Consider the following 25,214-nt stretch of genomic DNA (forward strand, 5'->3'; position numbering starts at 1 on the left):
GAGCATAATTCTGCCTTTTGGTTTCCCTTGAAATACTATCTGAAAGTGCGTCCTTCTCTCTGCACTGAAATCAGAGGGACTAACACCTTGGGATCTCCTGTTGTGCCTTTAAAATCTGTGAATGCTGGGGAGCTTTCCATGGTGTGGAGCAAGAATTACCAGACAGACAGTTGTTAATGGTGTGGCCAGCTGAAGAAATGATGCACATGCAGGCCCTGCAGGAAGCCACGCTCACAAGAGTGATGCCTTTCCTCAAAAAGCCAGGGGAGGAGAGATAAAGGTATCGAATAAAGGTGAAGGTAGTGATGGAGTTAGTTTCATTGCTACTGTCTATCATCACTGGAGATCTCCCTGGAGGATTTCCTACAAGACGTTCTGCTAAAACAGCCCTTTCAGTGGGAGCAGGGAGGAGGACTGGGAATGCAGAAACAAAAAACACCGCCCCAATTTCCTGTCCCAGAGAATGGAGCCTGAGCATGTGTCCTGCCATGTCAGAGGCATGGGCTGAGCTCACTCAATTTTCCTCCCGTTTTGGCTAATTGTTTGAATTTGTTGACAGATTTCTGTTAGCATGTATTTGTTGATACTTGCTGGATTACTTCCTGATTTCTGTTGCCTGGCTTAGTTTGTATCATCCACCTCCATTTCTGGAGATGAGATCTTTGTGTCAAACTGAGCTCTACAGAGAAACTCTCCTCTTTAATTGGGTGCTAACATGTGGATTTGGCCTAGCTCATACCTAGTTCATGCTCAGCCTAATCAGGGCAACTTGTGCACCATGTCTTGTGTTTTCAGCCTTCTAAGTACTGTTGGTGATGAAAGGACTCAAATAGGACACACCAGCTTAATTTAGACTGTTGTAATCTCCTAATACAAAGCCACTCAACTTCTCAAGACTGCTCAGAGTTTCTGTAATTTTGGTACTATTCAATTTACAACTGTAACTAGAAATGTCACTTTCATCAGCATATTTTAAAATAATCAGTCCTCTTCCACATCACTGTTTTCAGTCCTCTGTCCATTGCTCCAGTGTATTTACTGGCTTTTCTGCCAGTGTATTTACTGGCTCTTCTGCTCTAATAGCATGCTTCCACTACCATGTGCAGAATATATTTAGTAATGATGCCTAGTGATTCAATAGTAAGTGTCACCAGAGGACTTTCACATACTTTACAAACATTAATACACTTCTATATTTGTTCCATATCTTCTAGTACTTACAAGATATAAGATCTTACCTTACAAGACCGAAATATCGTGTTATCTGTCCCTCACAGTAGAGTAAGTCTATTTGATAAAATGAGATATTCTTAATTCTTACTAAAGTGTGGCTAAAGAAATGAGGATCAAGAGGCACTGTAAAATAATGGAACAAGTCCTTCACATATCCACTATCTTCTCTGCAACCTACATTTTGGATGTATACTTTATGGTGTTTTTCCAAACTTTGGATAGCCTTTATATTATAGAATCAAGACTAAGAATTTACTGGTTGTTTAAAGGCAAGGTGTACATCTCAAAACGCAGAGTTTGTCTTCTGGAATCTTAACTTGGGGTGAAGAAAAGGCAGCTGTACCATTTACTGAGTCCCTTCAGTTATAACTTATTGTCCCCAAGACACTTTAGGAAGCATTTTGGTACCAGGACGTTGAAATGATATTCAGTATGGTGAGTAAAGAAAGCACCTAAGATTCTCAGAACAGCGTCCTGTAAAATTCAGATTTTATGCCCACTTTGCCTCTCCTCCATAATTTGTGTTTTAAAGGTAAAAAAATTAATGGTTCAACTGGTACATTGTTCTGAACCAATCCAGGGGAGCAATCTATTCCAAAGCTGTATAGCCAGAAATAACATTTTTGTTCATATTTCTATCAGGGAAGAATTCTAACTTGCAATTAGCGTGGCAATTTCAGGCAGGTAGAGGTTGATCTTTTCTCTGCTTTCAGGCTCTAAGTTGTATTTAGTCTGTTATCTTCAGAGAACTAATGGGATTAAACCCTCACACGTATCAGGGCTCCACATAGATGAATGGCAGAGGAATTGAAGATGACTTGAGTCACCTTTCTTGGGAGACCCTAGAGCTGGGTACAGCATTCCCAATAGCTCTTTCTACACTGAATTTAAAAATAGTATCACGAATAGTGTGGCCAGCAGGAGCAGGGAGGTGATTGTTCCCCTGTACTCGGCGCTGGTGAGGCCGCACCTGGAATACAGTGTCCAGTTTTGGGCCCCTCAATACAAGAAAGACATTGAGGTGCTGGAGTGTGTCCAGAGAAGGGCAACAAGGCTGGTGAAGGGTCTGGAGCACAGGCCTTATGAGGAGCGGCTGAGGGAACTGGGGTTGTTTAGCCTGGAGAAGAGGAGGCTGAGGGGAGACCTTATTGCTCTCTACAACTACCTGAAAGGAGGTTGTAGTGAGGTGGGTGTTGGTCTCTTCTCCCAAGTAGTTAGCGATAGGACGAGAGGAAATGGTCTTAAGCTGCGCCATGGGAGGTTTAGATTGGATATTAGGAAAAATTTCTTTACGGAAAGGGTGGTCAAGAATTGGAACAGGCTGCCCAGAGAGGTGGTGGAGTCACCATCCCTGGAAGTGTTCAAAAAACGGGTAGATGTGGCACTTCGGGACATGGTTTAGTCTAGTCTACCCTTGATTGGCTTAGAGTGGACTTGGTAGTGTAGGTTAATGGTTGGACTGGATGATCTTAAAGGTCTTTTCCAACCTAAACGATTCTATGATTCTATTCTATGATTCTAATAAACAACCCCTCCAAAACTCCAAAACCCACCTGTTGGGATTCTTTCATCAAAAAGAAATGTGAAATAGTCTGAACTTGCATCTTTCAGCTCCTTAAGACATTGCCTCTACATGTCATGCGGAGCATGTTGACTTTCCATCAAGAGTAGAAACTCCCCATGACTGGGGTACTCCGTCAGATCCACAGTATTTTTAAAGTGGTTTTTTGGTTTTTTTTTTTTTTTTTTTTTTGATGTTTCTCTACTGGTCCAGTGCAGCCTTGCCCCTGACTCCTCTCTGTAGGACCATAGCCCGAATTGCACACAGGTAGTACACCACCAAGAAAGAGCTGCAAAGGGCCTGCCATTACCCTTCTGCATACGCTAATTCCATTTTTCTAGCCGAAGGGAGCCGAGGCGCCCGCGCTGCTGCAGCCACCTGCTGCTTCACCCTGCTGAAGGCCCGGGCGCCTGGCGCGAGCGCGGCAGCAAACCGCCGCTCCCCGAGAAGCCACGGCCACAGGGCTTGTGGTAAAAATTCTCATCTGTCGTGATATCGGCCAGCGTTTCTTGCCACCGTCTGACCGACTGGAGTTTCGTTCTCGCTCCCCTTGCGACTGTATTTCCAAGCTAAGAGAATTCCTACCCCACGGCGAGCTATGCCGCTGGGCCCCGGATCACGCTCCCGCGGGACGCGGGCTCGAAGGGGTTCTGCCTCACACTGGCCTGACTGAGGAGCTCCCGAAAACCGCTTTATTCGTAGACGTCCTTCAGAGCGCCCCTGCCCTCCCCGTTACGGGCCGCAAGCGAGGCGCGGCTCCGCTCCGCTCCGCACAAGCGGCGGCCCCGCCGGGCCCGCGGGAGCCAGGCCCCGCCCCGGGCGGCGGGGGCGGGCCGGGCCCCGGATGCAGTTGCTGCCGCGGCGGCGCGGCGCCCAGTTCCTGTGCGTGCCCTCGGCCTGCCGCCGCCCGCCCTTCGCGACATGTCGCTGGTGGCCGAGGCCTTCGTGACTCAGCTGGCCGGTGAGGGGCGGGGGCGGGCGCGGGCGGGCGGGACGCCGCGGGCCGGGCCGGGCCTGGCTCCGTGTCAGACGCTGCGCGCCGGGTCGCGGCCTGAGGGTGTCGGCGGAGCGGGGGCCGCCGCGCCGGGGTGCGGAGCCAGGCCCTGGCGGCCTCGGTCCCCCGGGCGACCCCTCGGGACGGGACCGGGGCGCCGTGGGAGCGAGCCGCGGGGAGGGGCGGCTGTGGAAGGCTGGCGGCGGGCCGCGGGAGTCGGGTGCTGTGCGGGGCTCGGCCCTGGGCGCCATTGCCCTCTCGTCGCCCGCCTGGCGCTCCGAGGCGCGGGCAGGTCACCCTGCACGGCCCCCACGGAGCACAGCGGTGCAGGCTCACCAGGTCCCCTCCTTTGTGGGGTCCCTAACCCCTAGCTGTGCTAGGGCACGTCTTTCCTTTGATTTAACAGCTTCTCTATCTTTAAAACTACACATTTTTCTTCAGTGGTCCAAAAAACTGCATCGTATTTATAACTGCAGCAGCTGGAGCTGAGTCCTGCTCTGTGGGAGAGCTCGGTGCGGTGCCGTGCTCGCCCTGCTCCCCAGGGCTGCGTGCCGTGTTTCCTGTGTTGCTCTTGTGAAGCTGAGAAGCGTTAACGGTGCCTTTGCTACTTGTTGGTGCTCTTGGGATCTGCTGCAGCTGGGCCGCCTAAACTGGATGTGAGCCTTGTCATAAAACAGAAATGCGTGTCACTGTGGAGTTATTTAGCAAAAAATGATATTAATCTGCTCTCAAGGAAAAAGAAAACATGCACCTAGGATAATTGCTGGCTAGGAAGTTTAAAACACATTTAGTATGTTGCACGCTGAAAATCAGTGCATTGGCCAGTTTCTCCTTACTTGTTATTCTCTATTCCTGATTTCTTGCTGCTACACAACCTCGCAAGCAATAAATACTGCAAGGAAACAGCATTTTAGGTGCTACTGACCTGTTGAGGAGGAAGCCAGTGTTTTGTCCCAGGAGCTGGGTCTTCTGCCACTTGGTAGAGGCCCCAGCGTAAGAGTCCAAGTTGGATTCTCTACTATGAATGTACAGCTTACAGAGCAGGCTTGTCCCTGTGTGGTGGGTAAAGTGAAGGTGGTGGATCTTGAATCTGGGTGTATAGAGGTACCCATAGACAAGCTTGAAAGTTGTACTGGGCTCTTGGGTTGGCATTCGTTAATTCATAGATGGTAGCATAAGCTGTGCTAAATGTGCTAAGGGCCAGAGCCCTGGATCCTCAGGATGTGAAGAATACGGTTACGATCAGCATTGCTTCATGCCATTTACTAGCCTTTAGGATCTCTTTAGCATCTTTGATTTATATTGTGAAACACAAGGATCATGACATCTGTGAGTAGGTGTTGGTTCTGCTGCGTTCCTCTGCTCTGTGACCTTTATGAATATTTGAGAGTGACAGCTTGCTGATATTTACTTCTTTCTCGAAGTACAAATACAAACTCAAAACTGTACTGTATGTAGGCATCTCATTGCCTTCCTGTTGAAGGTGCTGGTTTTTTTTGGCAGCAACTTCCTGCTAAACAAGCAAATTGTTGTGGAATACAGCAATGACAGATCCAAATTAAATATAGTGTAAGGAAAATGCGTGTTTGAAAAACTGGAAGCAAGAAGACAAAGTACTGCAACAACTTGGCTTTTCCCCTCCTTGCTGAAGCGTTCTTCCTCTGTTCCTGGAGAGATTCTTGCCTCCCCTTCGGGGTAGTTGCATGCTGCTTACAGTACTCTTAGACTCTTGTGTTAACAACTGTGCTATTAAGGTCATGCTTTGAGGGCATCAGAGCAGCTCAAGTACTTCTTGACCCTCCTACAGTTTAATAAGCTTAAAACAGTAGCACCTTATCTTTCACCTGTTGGTCATAGGTTGAGTGATGCTCATTTTCTTTGTATAGGTAAAATAATATGTAGGCATGTAATAGAAGAATACTGGCAATGCTGCTCTATTTTTGCAGAGCAGAAATGGTTGGTGCTTATTTTATTAATCTTGTACTTCTGCTGGATACAGAGCTACTTACTGTGACTCAGGCTACAGTACAAATCCTTGTTGCAGACCTGTCCACTGAATCATTCTTTAAAACCAAATTATGACATTGCCTTTGCTATCCTAAAAGCAACTCAGTGTCAAAAGCAGTTATCTGCCTTGAAAATAAAAAATACCTTTGCCAGTGGGTTGTGGCCTTCCTAGCTCATCTGTATTATGTACCAGTCCCAGGCTGAAACTAAATAACAGCAAAATCTCAATTTGTTCATATGAAAGATTTTTCTAGGGGGAAAAAAAAAAAGTTATCCAGGATCTTGGCCAATACCCACCACACTTCTAGATTTCCTGAGACATTGCACAGACAGAGAATATTTCCTTCTGGTACCAAAAAGATATAAATGTCCCTCAAATGTGAGAATATTTGAGAGGAAAAAAATGGTGTATCTGCAAGGAAAACATAACACTTAACAATGACATTTGTTTTAATAGCGTCTTATTCCATATCTGTGGTTGTGAATACTGTCTTTCTGTTATGTATGTATGGAAATGCAAGAATGATTGAGAATTTTTTCCACATCCATAAAACCAAAATTTGATTGACTTGTCATGGAGGATCCTGTTCATGAAGATGGTTGCTTTGTCATGGCAGTTGGAGTGAACTACCGCTGCTTTAACATGTAACAGCTATAAAGCATGGCTCTTTGCATGCAGGTGTTTAAAGACAATAATCCCAGCATAGCTCATTTTCTAGAAGTGTTTTAAAAGCTGAGGGGAGGGTTTTAGTAGAGAAGAGGGTCATAACTTTCTTTTACACACTGACTTCCTTGTGTATGTATTAGAATTTTTTATTTTTTTTAAGTAGTACCTATCTTAACCTTTCCTGCACCTTATCCATTCACTTCTCTTGTGCCTATTCACTGTCTCGGCACAAATTGAAACACAGAAAATACCATCTGAACGTAACAAAAGCTTTTTTTACTGTGAGGGTGGTTTAACGTTGGAGCAGGTTGCTCAGAGCAGTTGTGGAGTCTCCATCATTGGAGATGCTTAGCACCGAAGTGGAGATGGCCCTGGCCAACCTGCTGCAGCTGACCCTGGACCTCCAGAAGTGCCTTCCAACCTCAGCTGTTCTCTGACCATCAGTTGCTCAGCTGGCTTGGGATGCTGCACTAATTCAGCACCCTCTCTGTGCGACATGCATTCACCTGAACATGCTGAGCATAGCGAGCTGCTGTAATGCATTAAGGATTAAATACAAAATGATGACTGAATCACTTATGTGGAGTAAAACACTTGCTTTACTGCCATTCAACTGTTTGCTTATTCAGAAATATAAAGAGGTTGATGTTGTGTCTCAGGGATAATAAACAAATATTTCAATAGCTTCATGAACTGCAAGCATGTTAAGTCACATTTTAAATCATCTATTTCTGAACTGTAGAAAATATTAATTGGCTAATATGGTAGAGAATTTGTTTAGAGTAGCTCAGCATCAATCACATATTAACAGGATAGGAAATGAGTGTTTATACTGTAAGAAGAATTAGAGTGCCAGCTTTCAAGTGGACCAGAACATTAATCTTTCTAACTCTAGTAGTTTTGAGAAGCTGACTGCTCAAATCATCTATAAAATATTGTTGAAAAGATGTTTAATTGATCACTAAATTACTCAATATGCTTTACTTTTTTTTCCCCCAAAACATTAGTTTTAGATCAGCGATCAAAAGAGAGAAAATAATATCCTTGTTTGTCCTTTGATCTCTGGAAAATTAGTTCTGTTTATTGCCGTTGAGTTACGTCCAAGGGTCTTAGGCTAGTTTTAATACTAAGGGAAATGAATGCCATTTGAAAAACAGATGCCCTTCTGCCTTTAGATATTTTACATTCTTAGTGAGTCTACCTCCAATGTGACATGCCAGAGCAAAAATAGATCTCTGACGTGCATGTTTTATGTATTGAGACAAGCTGCAATTTGGCTGAGAACAAATACATAGGGAATGAAACCTGACCACCTAAACTGTTCCTGCACATAAAGACATAAAATTTAAACTGAGTGTGCATTTTGTGCATCAAAATGTGCATAGGTGAATGTTAACATTTCCTGCACATGTAAGGTGGAAAAAATAGTTATTGTTGCTTAATAATAGGTTGTCTGCAGCACAGATTGTTTAAGCCTGCTGCAGAAGTGCTTGCAGTCAGAAAGAGGTGATTTGAAAATATCAAATTTGTGAGGCTGCATGATTTTATCTTACAGTGTTCTTTTACATGTGTTTTTTTTGTTTTGTAATCAAACTAAGAGAAATCCCTTTAACTCTTGTTCAGTTTCAATAAACAAGTCTCTTATGCTGCTCTTGCCAATTTGTGCTCAGACACATAGTTTTATGACTTGATTTGAACCAATCCTTTGAGTGGATTGCTTATCTAATCTTTTTAGGTGAGGGGAAAAATTACTTTCTTTCACAATTATTATAATACAGGACATATTTAATTTTGAGATATTGTTATTTCTTGTTTTTAAGAAGCAATATAATTACAGTTTATAATAGAGTATGCTTCTATAGTTGTTTCTGGCTCCATTCAGACTAAGCAGTTTTTCCTCTAATCAGCATTTTATTGTTGCATGTTTTCTACTAAAGTAGTATCTCCTTTTCTCATGCCAGCAATAAGATTGCTCTAGAAATAATGGCAACAAAATTAGTAAACAAAAAGTAACGTGTTTTGATACTGTCCAGTTTGATTTGCAAGTGAGCTTTCATCAGTTGTAGAATGATTTTGATATGAGTGCTGTTTAGGAGCCTAACTGTTCGGCTCACAAGAGGTCATAGAAGAACAGCTTTGGGGAGGAACCAGATTTTTTCTTCTCTTTCTCACTCCTTTTTTCTCTCTGGTCTGTGGATGCTCTGTTCTCTGACTGTCCCTAAGCACTAACCTGGTCTCTTCCTGTACGTTTGGACCCTATGAGCCGCTTCCTTTTCAAAACAAGAATGAAAGAGCGAGCTTGGTTGCTGTCCTCCTTTGCTCTAGTTGAAGAGAACACAGCATGTTGCTGTGTTGCTGGGTGTTTTCAGCTCTGTCTTTTGAAAGTGAGTGAGAAGCTGCAGCTGCATGCAAGCCATGGGGAGGACAGAGAGAAAGTCCACACCAGGTTCTGAAATTTTTATTATTATTATTTTTAAATTCTGGTCTTTAGTTATTAAGAAGACAACATAGATGTCATGTGAACATGGATGTTTTAATACAAACTGGAAGAAGTTACATGTAGTAGTAAAACCTGTGAAATATGTAGGAAGGATTGGAAGCATCAAAGGAAAAAGTTACAGTGGCACTGCAAATAATGCAGGAAAAATTATCTCATTTAGGGGAAAAAAAGCCCAATCAAAAAACTGCAGTGTGCATATTGAATTGGAAAGTAAAAATTCTGGGAGTTGGGAACTTTTAACAGTTCTGCCTTCTAGCTCTTTTATCATGAAATTGAAGCCAATGTAATGCTTGCATCCATTGCAAGAACTTTGAAAGTCCATCTGCACGTGGTGGGTTTTTTTTTTTTTTTTTGCATTTGAATGCCATATTGGAGAAACTCCTGGATGCACTGGAGTGCGTTCACTGAAAGCCTTGGAAAAGAAATGAGGAACACTGTGAGGTTATGATTAAGAGAGCAGGATAAACGTTTTCAGATTTTGAAGCAGGGAGTTTGCAGTGTTTCCCAGAGGTGAGGAAGAGCCTGAGAGGTGCAATTGCAAATACCATTGTCTGTTTTGGGCTGACTTGAAGACTGTGAGCCCTAAAGCAGCATCTTGCCTTTGGTAGTGGCAGTGCTTGGCTGGCTGACTGCACCAGTGCTGTTTGCATCTCTACCCTGCAGAGCTCTCCTGCCTAGAGATCTCAGCTCTTCTTGCCTCTTTGCAAGACTCTGGCACAGAGAGTCTCTGTTGTCATCATTTTGTATCTCCTGGTACTGCTGTGCTCAGGGCAAGACAGGAAAGAGAGAATGAAGAGGAGCCTTAACGAAAGGCCAGAGGGGCCGGGGCTGGGTGAGCAGGAACTGTGTGTGTGGGGAGTAGCTTTTGGAGCAGGTGTGAGATATTGAGGTCCTGTCTGGTGGGACAGATGTGTAGGATCTCTATTGCAGATCAGAGTAGGGGCACTGCGGATGAGAAAGCAGGGAGCTCCTTTGGGCACCTTGCAGAAGTGGTGTTCAGACTGCTTGCCAAACATCCTTAGGGGAGGAGTAGTTCAGGCTACCACAGAGAAGAGGGGATCTCAGTCCAAGAGAGCTTTCAAAGGACTGATTTAAAGTATACAAATGTAGATAACATGGCTAAGAAATGTCCCAGTCCAGTAAGGCGCTTAAGGTATTCATGAGTGTCATGCCTCCACTGTCCTACTCTTCACAGCTCCTGTGCTTGAAGTTTCACTTCTTGAATCAGGGCCAAAGAGGGGCAAGGGACTTAAGTGGCACAAAGGGAAGGGATTGATTTAGAGGTCTATAAAAAGCTACAATTAAGAATTACAGAGCTTCTTCGAGATGGAGCATTTGTGCTGAATATCAGGAATAAGTAAAATAGCTCCAGCTTGTCAGGACCTTATAAATAAATCTTTTGAGATCATTTAGCTGGCACACTCTCTGATTTTTCTGAAGAAATCCAGATGTTGATTTAGGAACAACTTTTATTTATGGATTTGATTTTGTTGAGATTTTTTGGCCTCCGCTCCTGATGGGAGGCATGATTCTCCAAGTGTGGAGATGCTGAGCGATCTCCCTCCTGTGGCCTCCCCTAGCAGTGAGAGCGCTGAGCACCCTGGAGGATTGAATCGCAGATGTACACGCTCTGGAGTCAACTCAAAGAGAGTAACAGAATTGGACTAATGCTTAAATACATGCAATTAATAGCTTTCTTGGAGGGCAAAGAAGCAGATTGTGTCATGCTAAATGGCTGCTGCAGTAACGTCGCACGCTGACTCTCTTAGTGGTGCAGCCACAGGAAACTCAAGTTTGAGAATTGCTGCTGAGATTGAGTCTTTACGTTGACAGTCTGCTTGATCAATAATTACTGAACAGTCATGATTTATCTGAATTATAATATCTCTATGAAGGAGGTCTGGGATGGATTTAAGCAAATGATGTAATTATTTGATACATGATTTAATGCGTACTGTTTAACTTGTGTGAAAGTCAGTTTTCATCTGGCAAGGCACCGTGAAACAGTTTTTGGTCCTTTATCAGCAGAGCCGGGGAGTTGCTGATGCTTTCATTTTTTCTTGGCCCTTGTTAGTTTACAGGATCAGGCCAATTACATGAAATTGATCTGTACTCAGTGTGGGTGGGTTGAACTGGTGGGTCTTAAGGCAGCTAATTCACAATTTTCTCATACTTCCTTTATTGATCACAGTTAATGTATGAGATGTATATTTTTAACTGCTTTGGTTCCAAAGTGGCTGCAGCTTCACTATGCTAATCAAAAGATACCCCTCCACTTATTTCCTGTAATAAGGATATAGAAACACATCAACTCCTGTCATTTTCTTTTTAAACAACATATTGCTACTTGAAAATATGACCAATTTGTATTATGAAAAGAGAATGAAGTCATCATCTGCTTCTTTTTGATGCACCTTAACATCAAGCAGCTAATAATCCTCTTTCCTTGTGGAGTCTGTGGGATAGCTTTCTGTGTGGTTTTCTTTGGGTTACCTCATCTAGAACAGTGAGCAGCAAATCCCGCCCTAGCACCAGTCCTGGGAAACCAAAAAGGGTAACTGTTTTCCTGCTGATTGTTATAATGTTTGCTGCATAATGTTTGGAGACTTGTAAGTAATGTTGTTGGATGTAGATGTTGCCCAGATGTAAGACTAAATTTTTTTAGTGTTTACTCTTGTGAGAAAACAGTTTTGAGGTATCTCATTATAATTTAATCACATTTGTACCTAGGGAGAGGCTGAAGGAAACTATGTGGAAATAATGTGTAAGTTAATCTCTCCAGCTGTAATATTGCAATACAGTGATTCAAATTAATGCCAACTTTTTTTTTTGTTTTTAATAAAGGATATCTTGCCTCTTGGTTGTTTTAACAGGCCTTTAATGCCATGTGAACCAAACTGGTAAATACAGATGTTTTAGCTTTCCTCCTTTTTATGGAAGTTTAATATCCAAGTGTTTAAGAAGAACATAACAGAAAGGAAACTGATCCATGCAAATGTGGTAACTTTAGAGAAGGAGTAGTCTTTATTTCTATACTATCCATAAACAACTTCTTAACATTTCAGGAAATTGCTCTGTCTGAGAAGATCAAATGTTCCTGGGCTAGGTCCTAGCCTCACCTACACAACAGCACGCAGTGAACTGCATGGAAGAGATGGTTAGTCGTCCGAGTACCTCATTTACAGAAGCAGAAAGAAGATATCAAAGGGAAAGAAGATATCAAAGGATAAATTGCTGGCATACTGAGAATGCAGTAAATTTTAGTTTATAGGAGATTTGGGGCAGAGATTGTCTTGATTTACTTCTCACTGTATAGTTTCAGTACTTGAGAAATTATCAACAGGATACTAGCATTCAGCGTTAATTCTTTAGCCTTGATTCTTAATAGGCATAAGCTAGTTTTATAATAGAAAATTATTTCTATCTGCATTGCCTTCCAAAAATGTTCTTGCCCCGCCGAAATTCTGTAGTATTGCTAAGAGCTGGGAACAACCTAATTTCAAGTTGAGTGTTTTCCTACAAAAACTTTTAACCTGTTGATAACTTCATTTTCCATGCAGGAGGGAACATCTTGATGCCTGGATCCAGAGGTCTCTGGCATTTGTCTGTGGCTGATATTCAAGAATGCTGCAGCTTGACAACAAGTGTGCTAAATGAGTGGTAGACTAGCAGGGCAAACCGCACCACATACCCTACTGCTTGAAACTGGCTATTCATACTAGACTGCTGAAATGGCTAAATTATTGTTTAGCATATTCCACAATTTAACATGCAGAATATTTCGTGTCTTCTCATTTTCACAGTCAGAGTCTTATTTTTTTAAGTAACAGGATTAAAGGCGTAACTGTAAACCATTTATTTCATTACATCTCTTTCATCATCATAAAGCTGCTTGGGGAAGGTGGATGAAAATGTCTGTTTCCCCAATCTATCCAGGCAGCACTGGCACAGGATGAATAGTTCCCAGTAACTCAGAGTGTAGGAGTTGAAACAGAGTTTTGTACACTCATAAAGAGACTCTGAACAGCCTGGACAAGGAGTTGGTGGGGCTGAGGCACTGTAGAGTATCTTGGGAATGTGGTGCTTCCTCTTGCACAGAATTTAGTGGGGGAATGTTATTGCAGCCTCTCATTCTTTGGATTAAAGTTCACCTCTGTGCAAGTATAGTATGTCCTGTTTTGAGAGCATTAGTTGGAGCTGAGATTTGTGTAGGCCTCAGGTGAGCTGCTGATCCCCTCCTGATAGTGAGGTCCAGTGCTCTTAAGTATCTCTTCTTACAGCATATGTGCATTCTTCTCTCTTGCTGTCCCAAAAGTATTTGGGTGGATAAAGTCGTCTTATTGAAATGGCAGTCTGAAACAGCTGGAACGGTTGAAATCAAAATGCTATTTGAATATCTGTCCCTGGCCTTCATGTTGCTCAAGTAAAACATTTCACCACAAAATCTGAAAAACACACCTAATGCAATACGTTTTTAGTGGCAAAGAATATTGATGTGACTGTTGTGACTCATTCTGTGTTTTGGAAGTTTTTTTTGTAAAGCAGAGATGATGTATTTTCTAAGTCATTCTCTGACATGACAGGTGACGAGTCTAGGAATCTGTTTTAATAGATAGTTGCAAACCTGAATAATTAAAACTCCACTGGGAACATACGACGCACCAGTTCACAGAATTTTCTTCTGAAAGTCTAATTTGACACCTAAGACCCCTGTTAACATTTTGAAATCTGCATTTTCTATGCTAAACTGTTAATAAGTAAACCACTTTGACTAACAGACACATTGAGCTTAGTGAAATTTTCATGCATTTTTAGTCATCCACAAAACCAAAGCATGTGCCGAATTCTCAGTTCCTAGGATAACAAGGCTTATGCAGTGATGCTTTCTGTGTCCATCTCCCTTTAATTCTCACTTCCCAGTAACTTTTGAACTCAAAGCTCATTTCAGACAAATTTAACCAGGAGGACTGATCCCACAGATGGTTGTTTCCTATAACTGGCATTAAAACAAGCAGTATGGTAGAGGAGAAGTGGGGAAAGGCAACAGTATGATGTTTGTCTGGAACAAACAGCAGACAATCCACATGAAAGATTAAATATTTGAATTCATTAAGCATGGGAAAAGTTTCGGTAGGGTGGGAAGACAACTTTCACTAAAGACTGCAGGCCTGAGAGACAGACCCATTGAAAACCACACAGTAGTAATTCCTCTGATTATGGAGGCAGAAGGAAGAACCATAGTTCCTTATTATAAGATATGTAGAGAAGCTGTTCCTGTAAGGCATACTTCCAGGCAGTTATATCATCCTGTGAGCTGCTAATGATAAAAATGTCTGTTGCGTAGGATCTAACACATAAATGTGATTCTGTGTTGAAAGCTTCTGAAACGGAATTGACATCACATTTGCTAATTTTCTCTTTATGTAGCTAGCGCCACAGTAGCCGTGGTTAGCAGGGAAACGAACATCTACAGACCAGAAGATTATAGTTGCCGAAGGATAAACTGGATTTGACTTCATTAATGCACAAATGATAAGTTTGTGAGGAGTTATTATAGCATTAATCAACTTGATGGATTGGAAATATGACAGAACTGAAGCAGCGTGTAATATTAGTGCCTATTATTCTACAAATTATGTCTTCACCTACATTCATAAGGCAAGAGTCATTGCCGTACATTAAAGATGTTACACACTTTCTCCTCTTGTGGAGGCATGTGACATCCCTTCAGTGATTCCTCCTCCTCTCTTCCCCCAATGGGCTTCTGGTCTCCTTTAGCTGCATGTTTTCACCTTAAAACTAATCGAAGGCAGCTTGGGAACTGATACTTGAATTTAGCTTGCACCTTGCGAACCTGGACAACTCATGTAGCAGCATGTATTTAAACTTGCTCCATCAGGAAAAAATATTTCATGCTCTAAACATCTTGGAAGAAAGCAAGTGAGTGGAAATTGGAAGATGTGGGCAGACAGTGAGTGGGTATTTAATTCTTTGATTTCCAGAGGATTACACAGGCTTTGTGTATGTACCTCCAGTATCGTTGAACATGATCTGCTGCACGCAATTCTGAATGCATGCTGCAGAATATTTTTTTCTAGGATATGAGTAATAATACATGAATCTTAATGTGAAGTCGATTGTTTTAAAATCCAGTCTGTACAGTGATAGCAACATCAATTATCTTTTATCTGGTCTATGTACAAAGAACTGAAGGCCTCAATTCAAGGCTCGTGAACATGTGTCCACCTTGTCCAAACACGGCCAGTGACCTCTCTCTGGAGACCGTCAGGTGCCAAGTGCAGGGGGTATTATTCATTCATTGTCTTAGAACTGCTGAAACTTGGAGTTTAAGGTGTACTAGTAATGAAGGCTGAGATTTTCATGTGGCTGTTTGTCCTAATTTCATTTACTTGTCAAAAGACCTGTATTAGTACACAACTCAACTGTGAATGAGTAAATGTAAAGATATTAAACTACCCTTGCCCTTTCCTTCCCTCAAGTTGGGTGTGTGCTCCTGTGTACTAAGACTATGGGATAAAGACTTCATATTATGACTAATAAAATTAGGGTCAGCAGATATGGTTCATGAGAATCTGTGTGTGATCAGTAGAATGTGGAAGGAAAATTTAAGCCAATAAGGGCAAACAAGTTAAGAAAATATTCTGCTTGTGTTTTAGTTTATAGCATGGATATGGCTGCCTTAGCAGCGGTGTAGTTTTGGATTCTGTGTGCCAAGAAGCTGTTTTATATATATCTCCATGGCTGCATATAGCTTAGAGCCAAGATCAGACTGGAATTAGTGTTTGAATTTCTTGAAATATGCCTAGCTCTTCTGTTGGAAAATGAAAAGTTCACTTGATTTTTGTGGGCCTGAAATATTTCAGCCATGTACTTGTGTAAAAATAGGCCACTTCCAGTTTGGGCTGGAATCCAAGAATTAGACATTTCAGTCTGAACAGGGTCAGGCAAAAATTTTCAGTAGAAATGGGCCCATGCAATTTGAAGTTCTCTGTACCATTTTGGGCATGTAAAAAGGATGTTTTCACTGGTTGGCTGGAGTATACACGAGATCAGTGTACCTTTGTGACTTAGTTACTTCTGTAAGTATTTGAGAGTCCAGCACTGATAAGTTTGCTAAAGTATAGTAATATATTCTTAATTTCCTCATTCCATTTGCTCTTGCAAGACTTCAGTGGACCTGAAGAAATGTATATTTGGTAAATTATTTTAAACAGTTAAGACTGTAGTACCGCAGACACTATCTTAGTCTCTTTTTATTTAAAGAAGTAAATGTACTTCCACCTCAAGAATTTTTACTCCAGGGCAAAACTTTAATGGAGGGGTGTAAAACCAATAACAGCGACAAAACATAAAACATTTTTTTGTGACACTTAAATATGATTCATTGCTTTCTCATGCCCATACTAGTATAGCTTTGATAGCCTCTGTGCTTTAATGTTAGAGGCAGTGACCTTTGCAAAACTGTGTACTGTGTTACAAGCTTTACAGTTCTATGTGACTTCCATAAAAGTTAATACTTCATGAGTATCCAAAAAGAATGATAGTTAGAAAGTTGTGCTTTTTTTTTCTTTGAATTCTGAGGGCAAAGACACAAAAAAATTACCTTACTGAAGCCAGTGGCATATTTCTGTTTGAACCACACATAGCTATTTATAGACATTATTGCTTTAAAAAAAAAAAGTGATCAGAGCATTAATGTTGTTTACAAATAGCTAGTTTGGGTATTGTATTGGTATTTAAAAATATATTTTTAATCAGACATTAACAAGGAAGGTAATGGAGACAAAACAACGTGATGACCTGTTATCTTAATGCTACCATTAACAGTAAATCAGTACTGATTACTATTTTTGCCATCCCGTAAATTTAAGTTGAGTATGATAGATTAAGCACAATGGTTCTCAACTGGAAAATGTGATTGTCTCTTATTTCCTTGCCTTTTTTTTTTTAACAACTGTTCCAACTGTTTTGAACAACTGATGATGCAGTTTTTTTAAAATTTTTTTAATGCATATTGACATTCCCTTTTTACGGTTGACCAGTACATCATTTAAAGCAATAGGTAGTCCCAGTTGTCTTGGTGGGTAGGTTTCTGACATGCCCGAGCACCTGGCTTTGTAGGTCTTATGTAGGACCAGTGAGGACACAACTTCAAAAGGCAGAAAGCTTTTCCATTTCGCCAAAGCATTCTTCACGCTTGTTTTTGAGGTTTGTGCCTCTCTCTTCTGTATCTTGTTCTGTTCTTTCCAGATTCTTTGTTTAGTACCTTAAAAAATAGTTGCTCTCGAGAGTGGCCAGAATTGTGATGGGAATGTGCACAAGGATGTCTTTATGGTGGAGGGAAAATAGCTGCTTTAGCTGCTTGAGAATTGCAAGGCCATTCTGTAACATAGCTTGAATTTTAGCTTTTCTTGCAACATTAACTTTTGGGATTTAGTTTTCTGCTCTGTGTTGTCCCTCTACGAGCAGGAGAGAAGTACAGGAGAAGCGAGTGAAACTGGGACGTTTTTAGGGCAGGTTAAGTCTTGCATCAGCATCTTTGCAGTTTGAGTTCCTGCTCTAGGTAACGTTCGTGTTCAGGTAGCATCTGCAAGCACGTTGTTGTTTGGCTTGCTTAACTAATTCCTCTTCTTTCCACAGCCGCAGAGCCTTGGCCTGAAAATGCTGCGTTGTATCAGCAACTGAAGGGTGGGTACACTGGTTTTTGCATTTAATAATTACTTTATTTTTAGAAAACACGTTAAATATGCGCTAAGATAATTAACCTCAAGGAAGCACAGAAACTGTTAAAAGAGTCCTTTGTGTTGTTTGTCTGGTCAGAGGTTTTAGCTACGCTTGCATCTGCCAATATAAACCAGCTATTCATGGCCTATAAGGTCCTTGGTTTATTATTGACTCATTATATTGGCTGCTCTAGGCAGTGTAAAATGATGTGGTTGCAGGCACAGTTGGCAGATTTACTGCACCAATAGCTGAGGCAGCAGATTTTTGAAGTCTTGTGGTAAAGTGGGCTCTCAGTAAAAAGGAACTGTTAAAATGTATAGGCTAGGATGGTTCAGGCTCCCTTTAGCAGCTCTTCATATATCATCAGATCACATTATGGCCCCCATTTGGGGCTCAGCAGCCTGCTACAGTTGTCAGAAGACTGCAAAGTAATGAAGACTAATAGGTAGCAGCCCTAGTCTTCTAAGCATGGAATTTTTATTGCAGTGAACTTGTCATCTTTCTTTTGTGTGACAGACCTAGACACAGTGTGCAATATTAACTGCAAGCTGCTTTTATACGTTTCTGAATGCTTTTACTTTTTAGCCAGAGGAGTTATGAAGATGCGGTTTTATTTAACTTTGATTAGAAGAAGAGTAATTGGCATAAAACTCAAGTATTTGATTTTTAGTTGTGAGCATTTTTTATTGTACATTGGTGGTAATGTATGATAAATGCAATTGCATTTGCAGGAGAAATATTCCTGGCATTCTTTTTTTTTTCTTCTTCCTTTTTTAATATTTGTATCACAGGTTTTCTAGTCCAGCTGCATAATAATTATATATGTGCTCCTTGTTTTATGCATAAGAAATGCAACCCAGAGTGGCTTACAGTTACAGGTCAGTAGCTAAATGGGCACTGTTTTTTTGTAATTGTGTTTTTTGTTTTTTTCTGTCAACAGAGGAACAAATTTTGCTTTCTGATAATGCATCTTCCCTTGCTGTTCAGGTAAAATATCATCTTTTCTAAACTAAAGATGTTAATTCCATTTTATTTTTTGAATTATTATCTAGCTAAAGTTAACTGTATTTAGCTAAATGAATAATTTAAGAATTATTTCTGTCAAAATCAATGACTTATTTCCTGCATCTGATATACTTTACATTGTCATTGAAGTGCCAGAGCCTAAAGGACATGAGGATTTTGAGAGCCCTGTATAGAGTGCTGCTGCTTGTACTCATGTGTATGTTGGTCTATGTTTACAGTATCTGCTTGTCTAGCTACTCTGGGAACTGTGCACGGTTCCCATTTTTTGTCACTTGGTATGCTAGTTTGTCTTGTAACATCTTGCATGATGCTTGCTGGTTATTTAATTCTCAAAGCTAATACTGCCCCAAACGTATTTGCTTCATGCTGTGGGCATCAAATCTCTATATGTCTCTGATAGGTTTTCTCAATTTCATCATGTATACAGAGTTGAGATCCAGTGTGGTTTTTAGAAATAGTCCATATAATTGACAAACTTGCATCTCTAATTGACTTAAAAGCACCTCTGTGGCTGTGAAGTCTGCATAAACTCCATTAACCTGTTAGGTTCGGTAACCCCAAATCTTGAGGGGATGTTTTCTCCTTTAGTAGAGAGGGCCTGGCTGTCAGAAGTAGTGGTGAGCAGGATGTCTATAAGGATCCTGTTCTTCAAAGCAACTTTGCTGCCGCTTTGCGTAGTAGGGAATTGCACTGTTCCCCTCCTTCTTACTTTTTGTGTGGTCTAGCTCAGAGCAGCTAGAGCAAGGAGTCTTTGAGGGCTCTCCAAAAAGGTTGCATCTCATTTAGGCAAAGCAGGACGCTTGGAGACTGTAACTGACATTGCCGTTAAAAAGATTAGCATCATTTGATCATGGCAACTACTTCCAGGATCTCTTAACTTTTGTCCTCCCAGTCTGGCAATCTAGAAAATACTTCTAAGAGTAAATTCTGTCACAGCAAGAAGGTACCTTTATCCTTTGCTGGAAAGATGAGTCATCTTTGATACACCAAATAAATAAGGCAGTGTTTATTTGTTTGGGCAGTGTGTTTTATATTGTACCTTACAGTAATGCAAATAAGTGTTTTTGTTGCTTGGTTGATCTTGTTGTTCCTTTTTACCCCAGCAACCATATTTTTTGTGGTTGTCATGCATTTTCTTACCATCTAACAATATGTATAGGTGTGGCTTGTATTTAAAACACAAAGGAAAGAAACAACAACATAACCCTAAAATATCCTTTTCTAATGCATCATTTTGCTTTATTCTTTCTTGTCCATTGTTATCCTATACATGTCACTTAGATGATAAATTACCTATAATATATTAAAAAAGCTTGTTTTTCTTCAATATTCTCTAGCTGGACAGCTGATAGTAGCCATGACTATAAATATGGCTGTGGTAGATATCTGATCTTAAACTTTATAGAACAGTTTTGTATTGGGGAATCATATCTGTTCTGAAGAATCTGTGTAACATGGTTGTGACTGAAAGAATAGCTATCCTTGGTGTCTTGGATCCATTTTGAAACTGTACCAGGATCTGTAGTTATGGATTACTAGCTTAGTGATCAGAAAGCTTTAAATATACTGGTGTGTTTTGCATAAGGAAATTGCTGAGTTCCTCTGTTTTAGAATTTACTTTTTGTTCTGATGAGAGCCTGTTTATCTTCTTACTGGATATCTTTTTGCAGTTTTGGGGTTTTTTTGGGGGGGTGGGAAGTATGTCTTTTCCCGAGGAAGAAATGGGAATGGGGGACAGGAGGAGAAATAGGAGCTGGTACCTGGGACTTTTTTCCCCACTATTGCCAATCCTTTTCCTCCGTTACTGATTTGGGGCACATGAATATCACCAGAGCAGATACATAGCTTGTTCATGGCTTGTTGAACTTCCATGTGGTGAAAATGCATCAGAATTTTGTGTCCCTCTGATCAAAAGAGCATGTGGAGTCAGCCACCATCAAATCTTTAAGGAACATGGTTCACAACAAGACTCTGAATGTGCTGCAACTGATCTTACTCAAAATCTTCTTACAGCACCTCTTCATAATGCTGCTCTGGGATAGCTTTCAGAGGACATATATGCAGATAGCTACATATAAAATAAAGAATAAAATCCAATGTCATAGTAAGTAATTAGTGAGAGTAAAAGTTGACTTTTAAAATTGACGATTCTGCAATACAGGTGGCATTTCATTTACCTCTTGTCAACAGAGCGGATCAAGCAGACAGCAAAGCGAGTTACTGTCAGTGTAGGTGTAACAGACTGTTGCAGGCGTTTTGTTTGAAGTAATGAGTAGTGAGGGCTGCGGATTGAACGTAGGAAGTTGGTTGAGTCTTGCTGTTTTAATAATGATTGGACTTAGGACTTCTCGTTGTGCAATGAAATCTGGACTCCTGACTATAGCTATATGTCAGGTAAGAGAGAGGAGGACAGAGTCTTCTGGGAATTCCTAAGTAACTGTGGTGGTGCCTTCAATAGTTAAAAACCAAACAAACCAACCAAAAAAAAATTCCTTGTGGAACCTCTGCTGATTCTGCTAGGTGGGTTTTATGTTGTTGTTGTTGCCGTTTGTTTTTTTTAATTCCTCTTCTGCCCGGTGTTCTTCGAAACAGAATAAATTAACGATTCCTTTGTCTTTTAATGGGTTCAGATTCTTTATATTTGCTGAAAATGCAACGTAACTTCAAATAAGCTAGTGCATTATCTCTGGCACATCTTGGTGGTTGCAATCCTTGTTTGTTAACTTGAAGTAGTGTATTATACAGTCCTGTTGAAAGTGAAGCCCATTTGCTCTTAGGCTGCAAAATCTTGATATTGAATGAAGTTTTATTTTCACTGCAAACGAATTAAAATCAAGGGAAAATACTAACCAGTAATGATTATCCAGCTGCAGGAAAGAGAACATTATACATAGAGTGAAGGCTCTGTTCTTCCTGTGAGATGTTCAGCCCTGTTCCCATTAAAGTTAATGAAAACATATACACCTCCTGGGTAACATGACTCATGGTTAAAACCATTCTCTGCTTATTTATTGTACAGCTTCCATTATACAGCATTCCTGCTTATCAGTCTTATTGTAAAAAAAGCCGCCAAAAAGCAGAAGCGAATACACAACTATATTTCAATAACAAAACAACTCCACAACTTCAAGCAGGGAAAAATGGAGTTTTAAATGGATTAAAACTGAATTACCACAGGAAAGTATATTTCCGTCTGAAGCAGAGAGCCTGTCCAGGCCCCGTCTCCCTGTTGACACCTGGTGTGGTTAAAGTCTTTTTGTTTAGTGCCTGAGTGGAAGTAGTGTGGCTGAGTAGGAGAGAGGGGGTTAATACAGCTGTGCTGTGCCAGGCCTCTTGCCTCAAATGGTAGCATGGAGCATCTCTGTGCACTGTTCCAACTTGCAGGGAGGAGGAATGTGGATGTTGAGACTGCCTCTATTATTACAGGTTCTTCTGAAGTCTTTGTGCAGGTAGTCTCAGAGTCTTGCTTAAAAGGCTGTCTAAAATGTTCAGGATTGTAGAAATTCTCATAGCTATCCTGAGGTTATAGAGCCTGCAGCTCACTATGTTAAGATATGTATTAATTGCTTGTGCAATTGATGTCCTTGTAAATGATCTTAATATATTCCAGGAAAGGGCATTTAGAATTGTCTGTTCTTAGTCCTGAATGACAGAAGGATGTTTGGGCAATTTAAAATTGTGTTACACAGACCAACTGCTTATTTACTTCAACAAATAATCAAATAAATGTGTAAATCGTGTATGATTAATTGCCCTCGACAGATTTGAGATATTTTTTTGTGTGTGTATGAATTGTGGTTTGGTTTTTCTCTAGACAAAACATTAGCAGAAATTTGAACTTGTTGCTGAGGCTTGAACAAAGGCTTAGTCCTGAAATGAAAATCTGACAATCTCTTTTTTTTTAAAGAGAATAAAAGCTGGAATTCTTCATGATGAGAAATGCAGTATCAACATAATCAATCTAGCAGCATTGTGTTGTAACTGAAAACATGCTTAAATCCCAAACCATACAGGTACTGTTTGTGAGTGAAACATCTTTCATATAGTTCTAAGATGAAATTACCCCTGAATGAATAGCATCTTCATTTATCTTCAAAACCTCTGTGCTACCAGTGAATCTACTCTTTCCACATTCTACAACAAGAATTACATTATACCATTAGAGCAGTGTTGTGCTGCAGTGTAAAATAGATTGTTTTGGAGAATGAACGTGGCTTTGCTATAAATTACGTTCACAGGTACAAAGGAATTTGTTATTTTGTTTAAAATAGTCACAAATATAATTAAGCTCTTAATTTATGTTAAACTACAAATGTGGCCATTACCATAACTGGATTAGGAATTTAATCTGTCACTCAAAGAATGATACTGAACAGTTTTCATTTATAACCTTAGACACACCATTTCAGTTACAGGGTCTGCAGCTGTTTGATATGAAAACTGAATTATTCTGTAGATTTGTTCATGGTTTTTAATTTTAAAATGTGTTCCTGCAATAAAGTAGAGAATAACTCTTTAGTTGTCATCACATATTGTCCTTTGTATGCTCATGAAATAATGTAAAAATGAAAACAGAAAATGCCTTTCACTCTTTCTTCACAACAGTATTGTGCGAGTGCTTTTAGAAGTGCTGCTGAATAAGAGATGGCTTGGAATGGCTCGTTCTTTATTAAAAACTAATCATGAATATATCTTCTTCAAATGAAGCCTGGAGCGTGCCATCTGAAAATAGTGCTCCTCATGTGGGGACGTAAGTTGTGAACTATTTGAGTCTTGGCATAAGTAATTTCATTCTTGCCTCTGATCTCAGAAACTGCAATCTGGATATGATTTACATCAAGTTGTAACTCATTTTTAATGAGTATATGTGTTTGCTCATATGTAGTATTCTGAGAGGGAACTGAGGGGGAAGGGGAGAGCGTTGTGATGGAGCTCTGACAGGGTGATTCGCTGCCTGATGTGTGTTATGTTTCCAACTGACGGTGTCCAAACAGCCCTTCCTTATTGGGGAGGGCAAAGAGGAAGGGAGAGCAAGAGTAAAAATGGCACCTAAAACAATTAACTGTAGGAATAAATACAAAACTCCCCCCTCCCTTCTCTTATTCCTTCTCATTGTGTTTCATGCGCAGTCATTTTCCATCCTTGTCATCATAGGAAGACACAATGGCATCACTTTCTTGCATTGTTTCGAGGGCGGCGGCAGCAGCGGAGATGGGAATATCAGTTGTGTGAGAAGAGGAGGAGGGGGGAGAGGAGGAAGGGGAGGGTGGGGTGAGTTGCCCGGTGGCTGGCTGTGATTTCTGGGCTCTGGGCCTTTGAACTGTGCTAAAGCAGCACAAAGGTGATTGCTCTGATTATTTTTTTTTTTTTAAGATAATTGAAATCCAATGTACTACCTACATTTTGAATTTTAATTGGCAGGCTATAAGAAAACAAAACAAGCCTTAAGTTGTTTGTGTCCTTTAAGCAATGCTGCTGTTTTAAGTGTGCTCCATAATTCTGGCAGGAGGTGTCACCTGCCATGATTGAAATGAATGATAGGCATAAGATTGTTGATTAATTTTGTAACAAGTTTCACCTCAAAGCCTTCCTATCAGCCCTTTTCACATAGCTGCTGATGCTTCGTTCTCTTGCAGCAAGAATATGAGCTGGCTTGTTCCGTGCTGACTTTAAAAACAGAGTGGCTCATGCTACTGCTCTCTGGGAGGAGAAGGCAGTGCAATGCAAACCATAGTCCTGTGTGGATCAACATTCAGTAGGGCAGGAAGGGCACCGAGAGGCTTCTCCATGCTTTTTCTTCAGTTTGTTGTCCTCACTCCCACACTCTTTCTTCCTTAGTCTGTAACAGTAAATATTGGGAGGGCAGGGAAGGGCAGACATCATTCATCCGGTGGCACCTTTTTTCCTCCCTCTCCTCTGTTTCTTGTTATGGGCTTGCAGCAGCTCTCCACCTCCTTGTCTATGGCAAATCTCCCATTAAAAATAAAGTGTACAGAGGCAGTAGCAACTTTGTAGACTTAGTGCTTTCAGTCTGGAAGAAGAGAAGTAGCATTGCTAAAAATAGATTGTTCACATTTCTCCTTTCCCTTCCCAGGTGCCGGAAGAGTAGGTGATGCTACAGGTAGAGAGGCTGGAAGAGTGTGGGAAGGGGAGACTTAGCCTGCACGGATGAGAGACAGAGAGCATGCGTGGGACAGAAGCTGACAGACCCTACTAAGCCAGATCTTTATTTTTTAATACCTTTACCTGTTTCTCACATTAACCTCATCCAAAGAAAAGACACACTTTGTTCCAGAAATAACTTAAGAGTTTTTGTAGCAGACATTATATTGAGCATAAGTTACTAAACTGGACAGTTTTCCAAGTGTCTGCTTCGGTCATTGACTAATGCCGATACTGCACAAGAAATTGGGCCCCTGTTTTTAAAATTAGAGAACTGCAAATAATCATTGGAACATACGGATAAAGGAGGAACTTCTGC

The 25,214-nt window shown here is 40.9% G+C and overlaps 1 protein-coding gene across 1 annotated transcript in view; it reads left to right on the plus strand.

The window, feature by feature from the left end:
• The first annotated feature begins 3,638 nt into the window (after positions 1 to 3,638).
• MTX2 (metaxin 2) overlaps positions 3,639 to 25,214 on the plus strand; it is a 34,945-nt gene continuing 13,369 nt past the window's right edge. Inside the window, 4 exon segments of the mRNA XM_075710882.1 lie at positions 3,639 to 3,689; positions 3,692 to 3,755; positions 17,624 to 17,671; positions 18,648 to 18,694. Coding sequence (XP_075566997.1) covers positions 3,639 to 3,689; positions 3,692 to 3,755; positions 17,624 to 17,671; positions 18,648 to 18,694 — 210 coding nt within the window.

Source organism: Pelecanus crispus, chromosome 5 (genome assembly GCF_030463565.1).
Source record: "Pelecanus crispus isolate bPelCri1 chromosome 5, bPelCri1.pri, whole genome shotgun sequence".
Taxonomy (NCBI): Eukaryota; Metazoa; Chordata; class Aves; order Pelecaniformes; family Pelecanidae; genus Pelecanus; species Pelecanus crispus.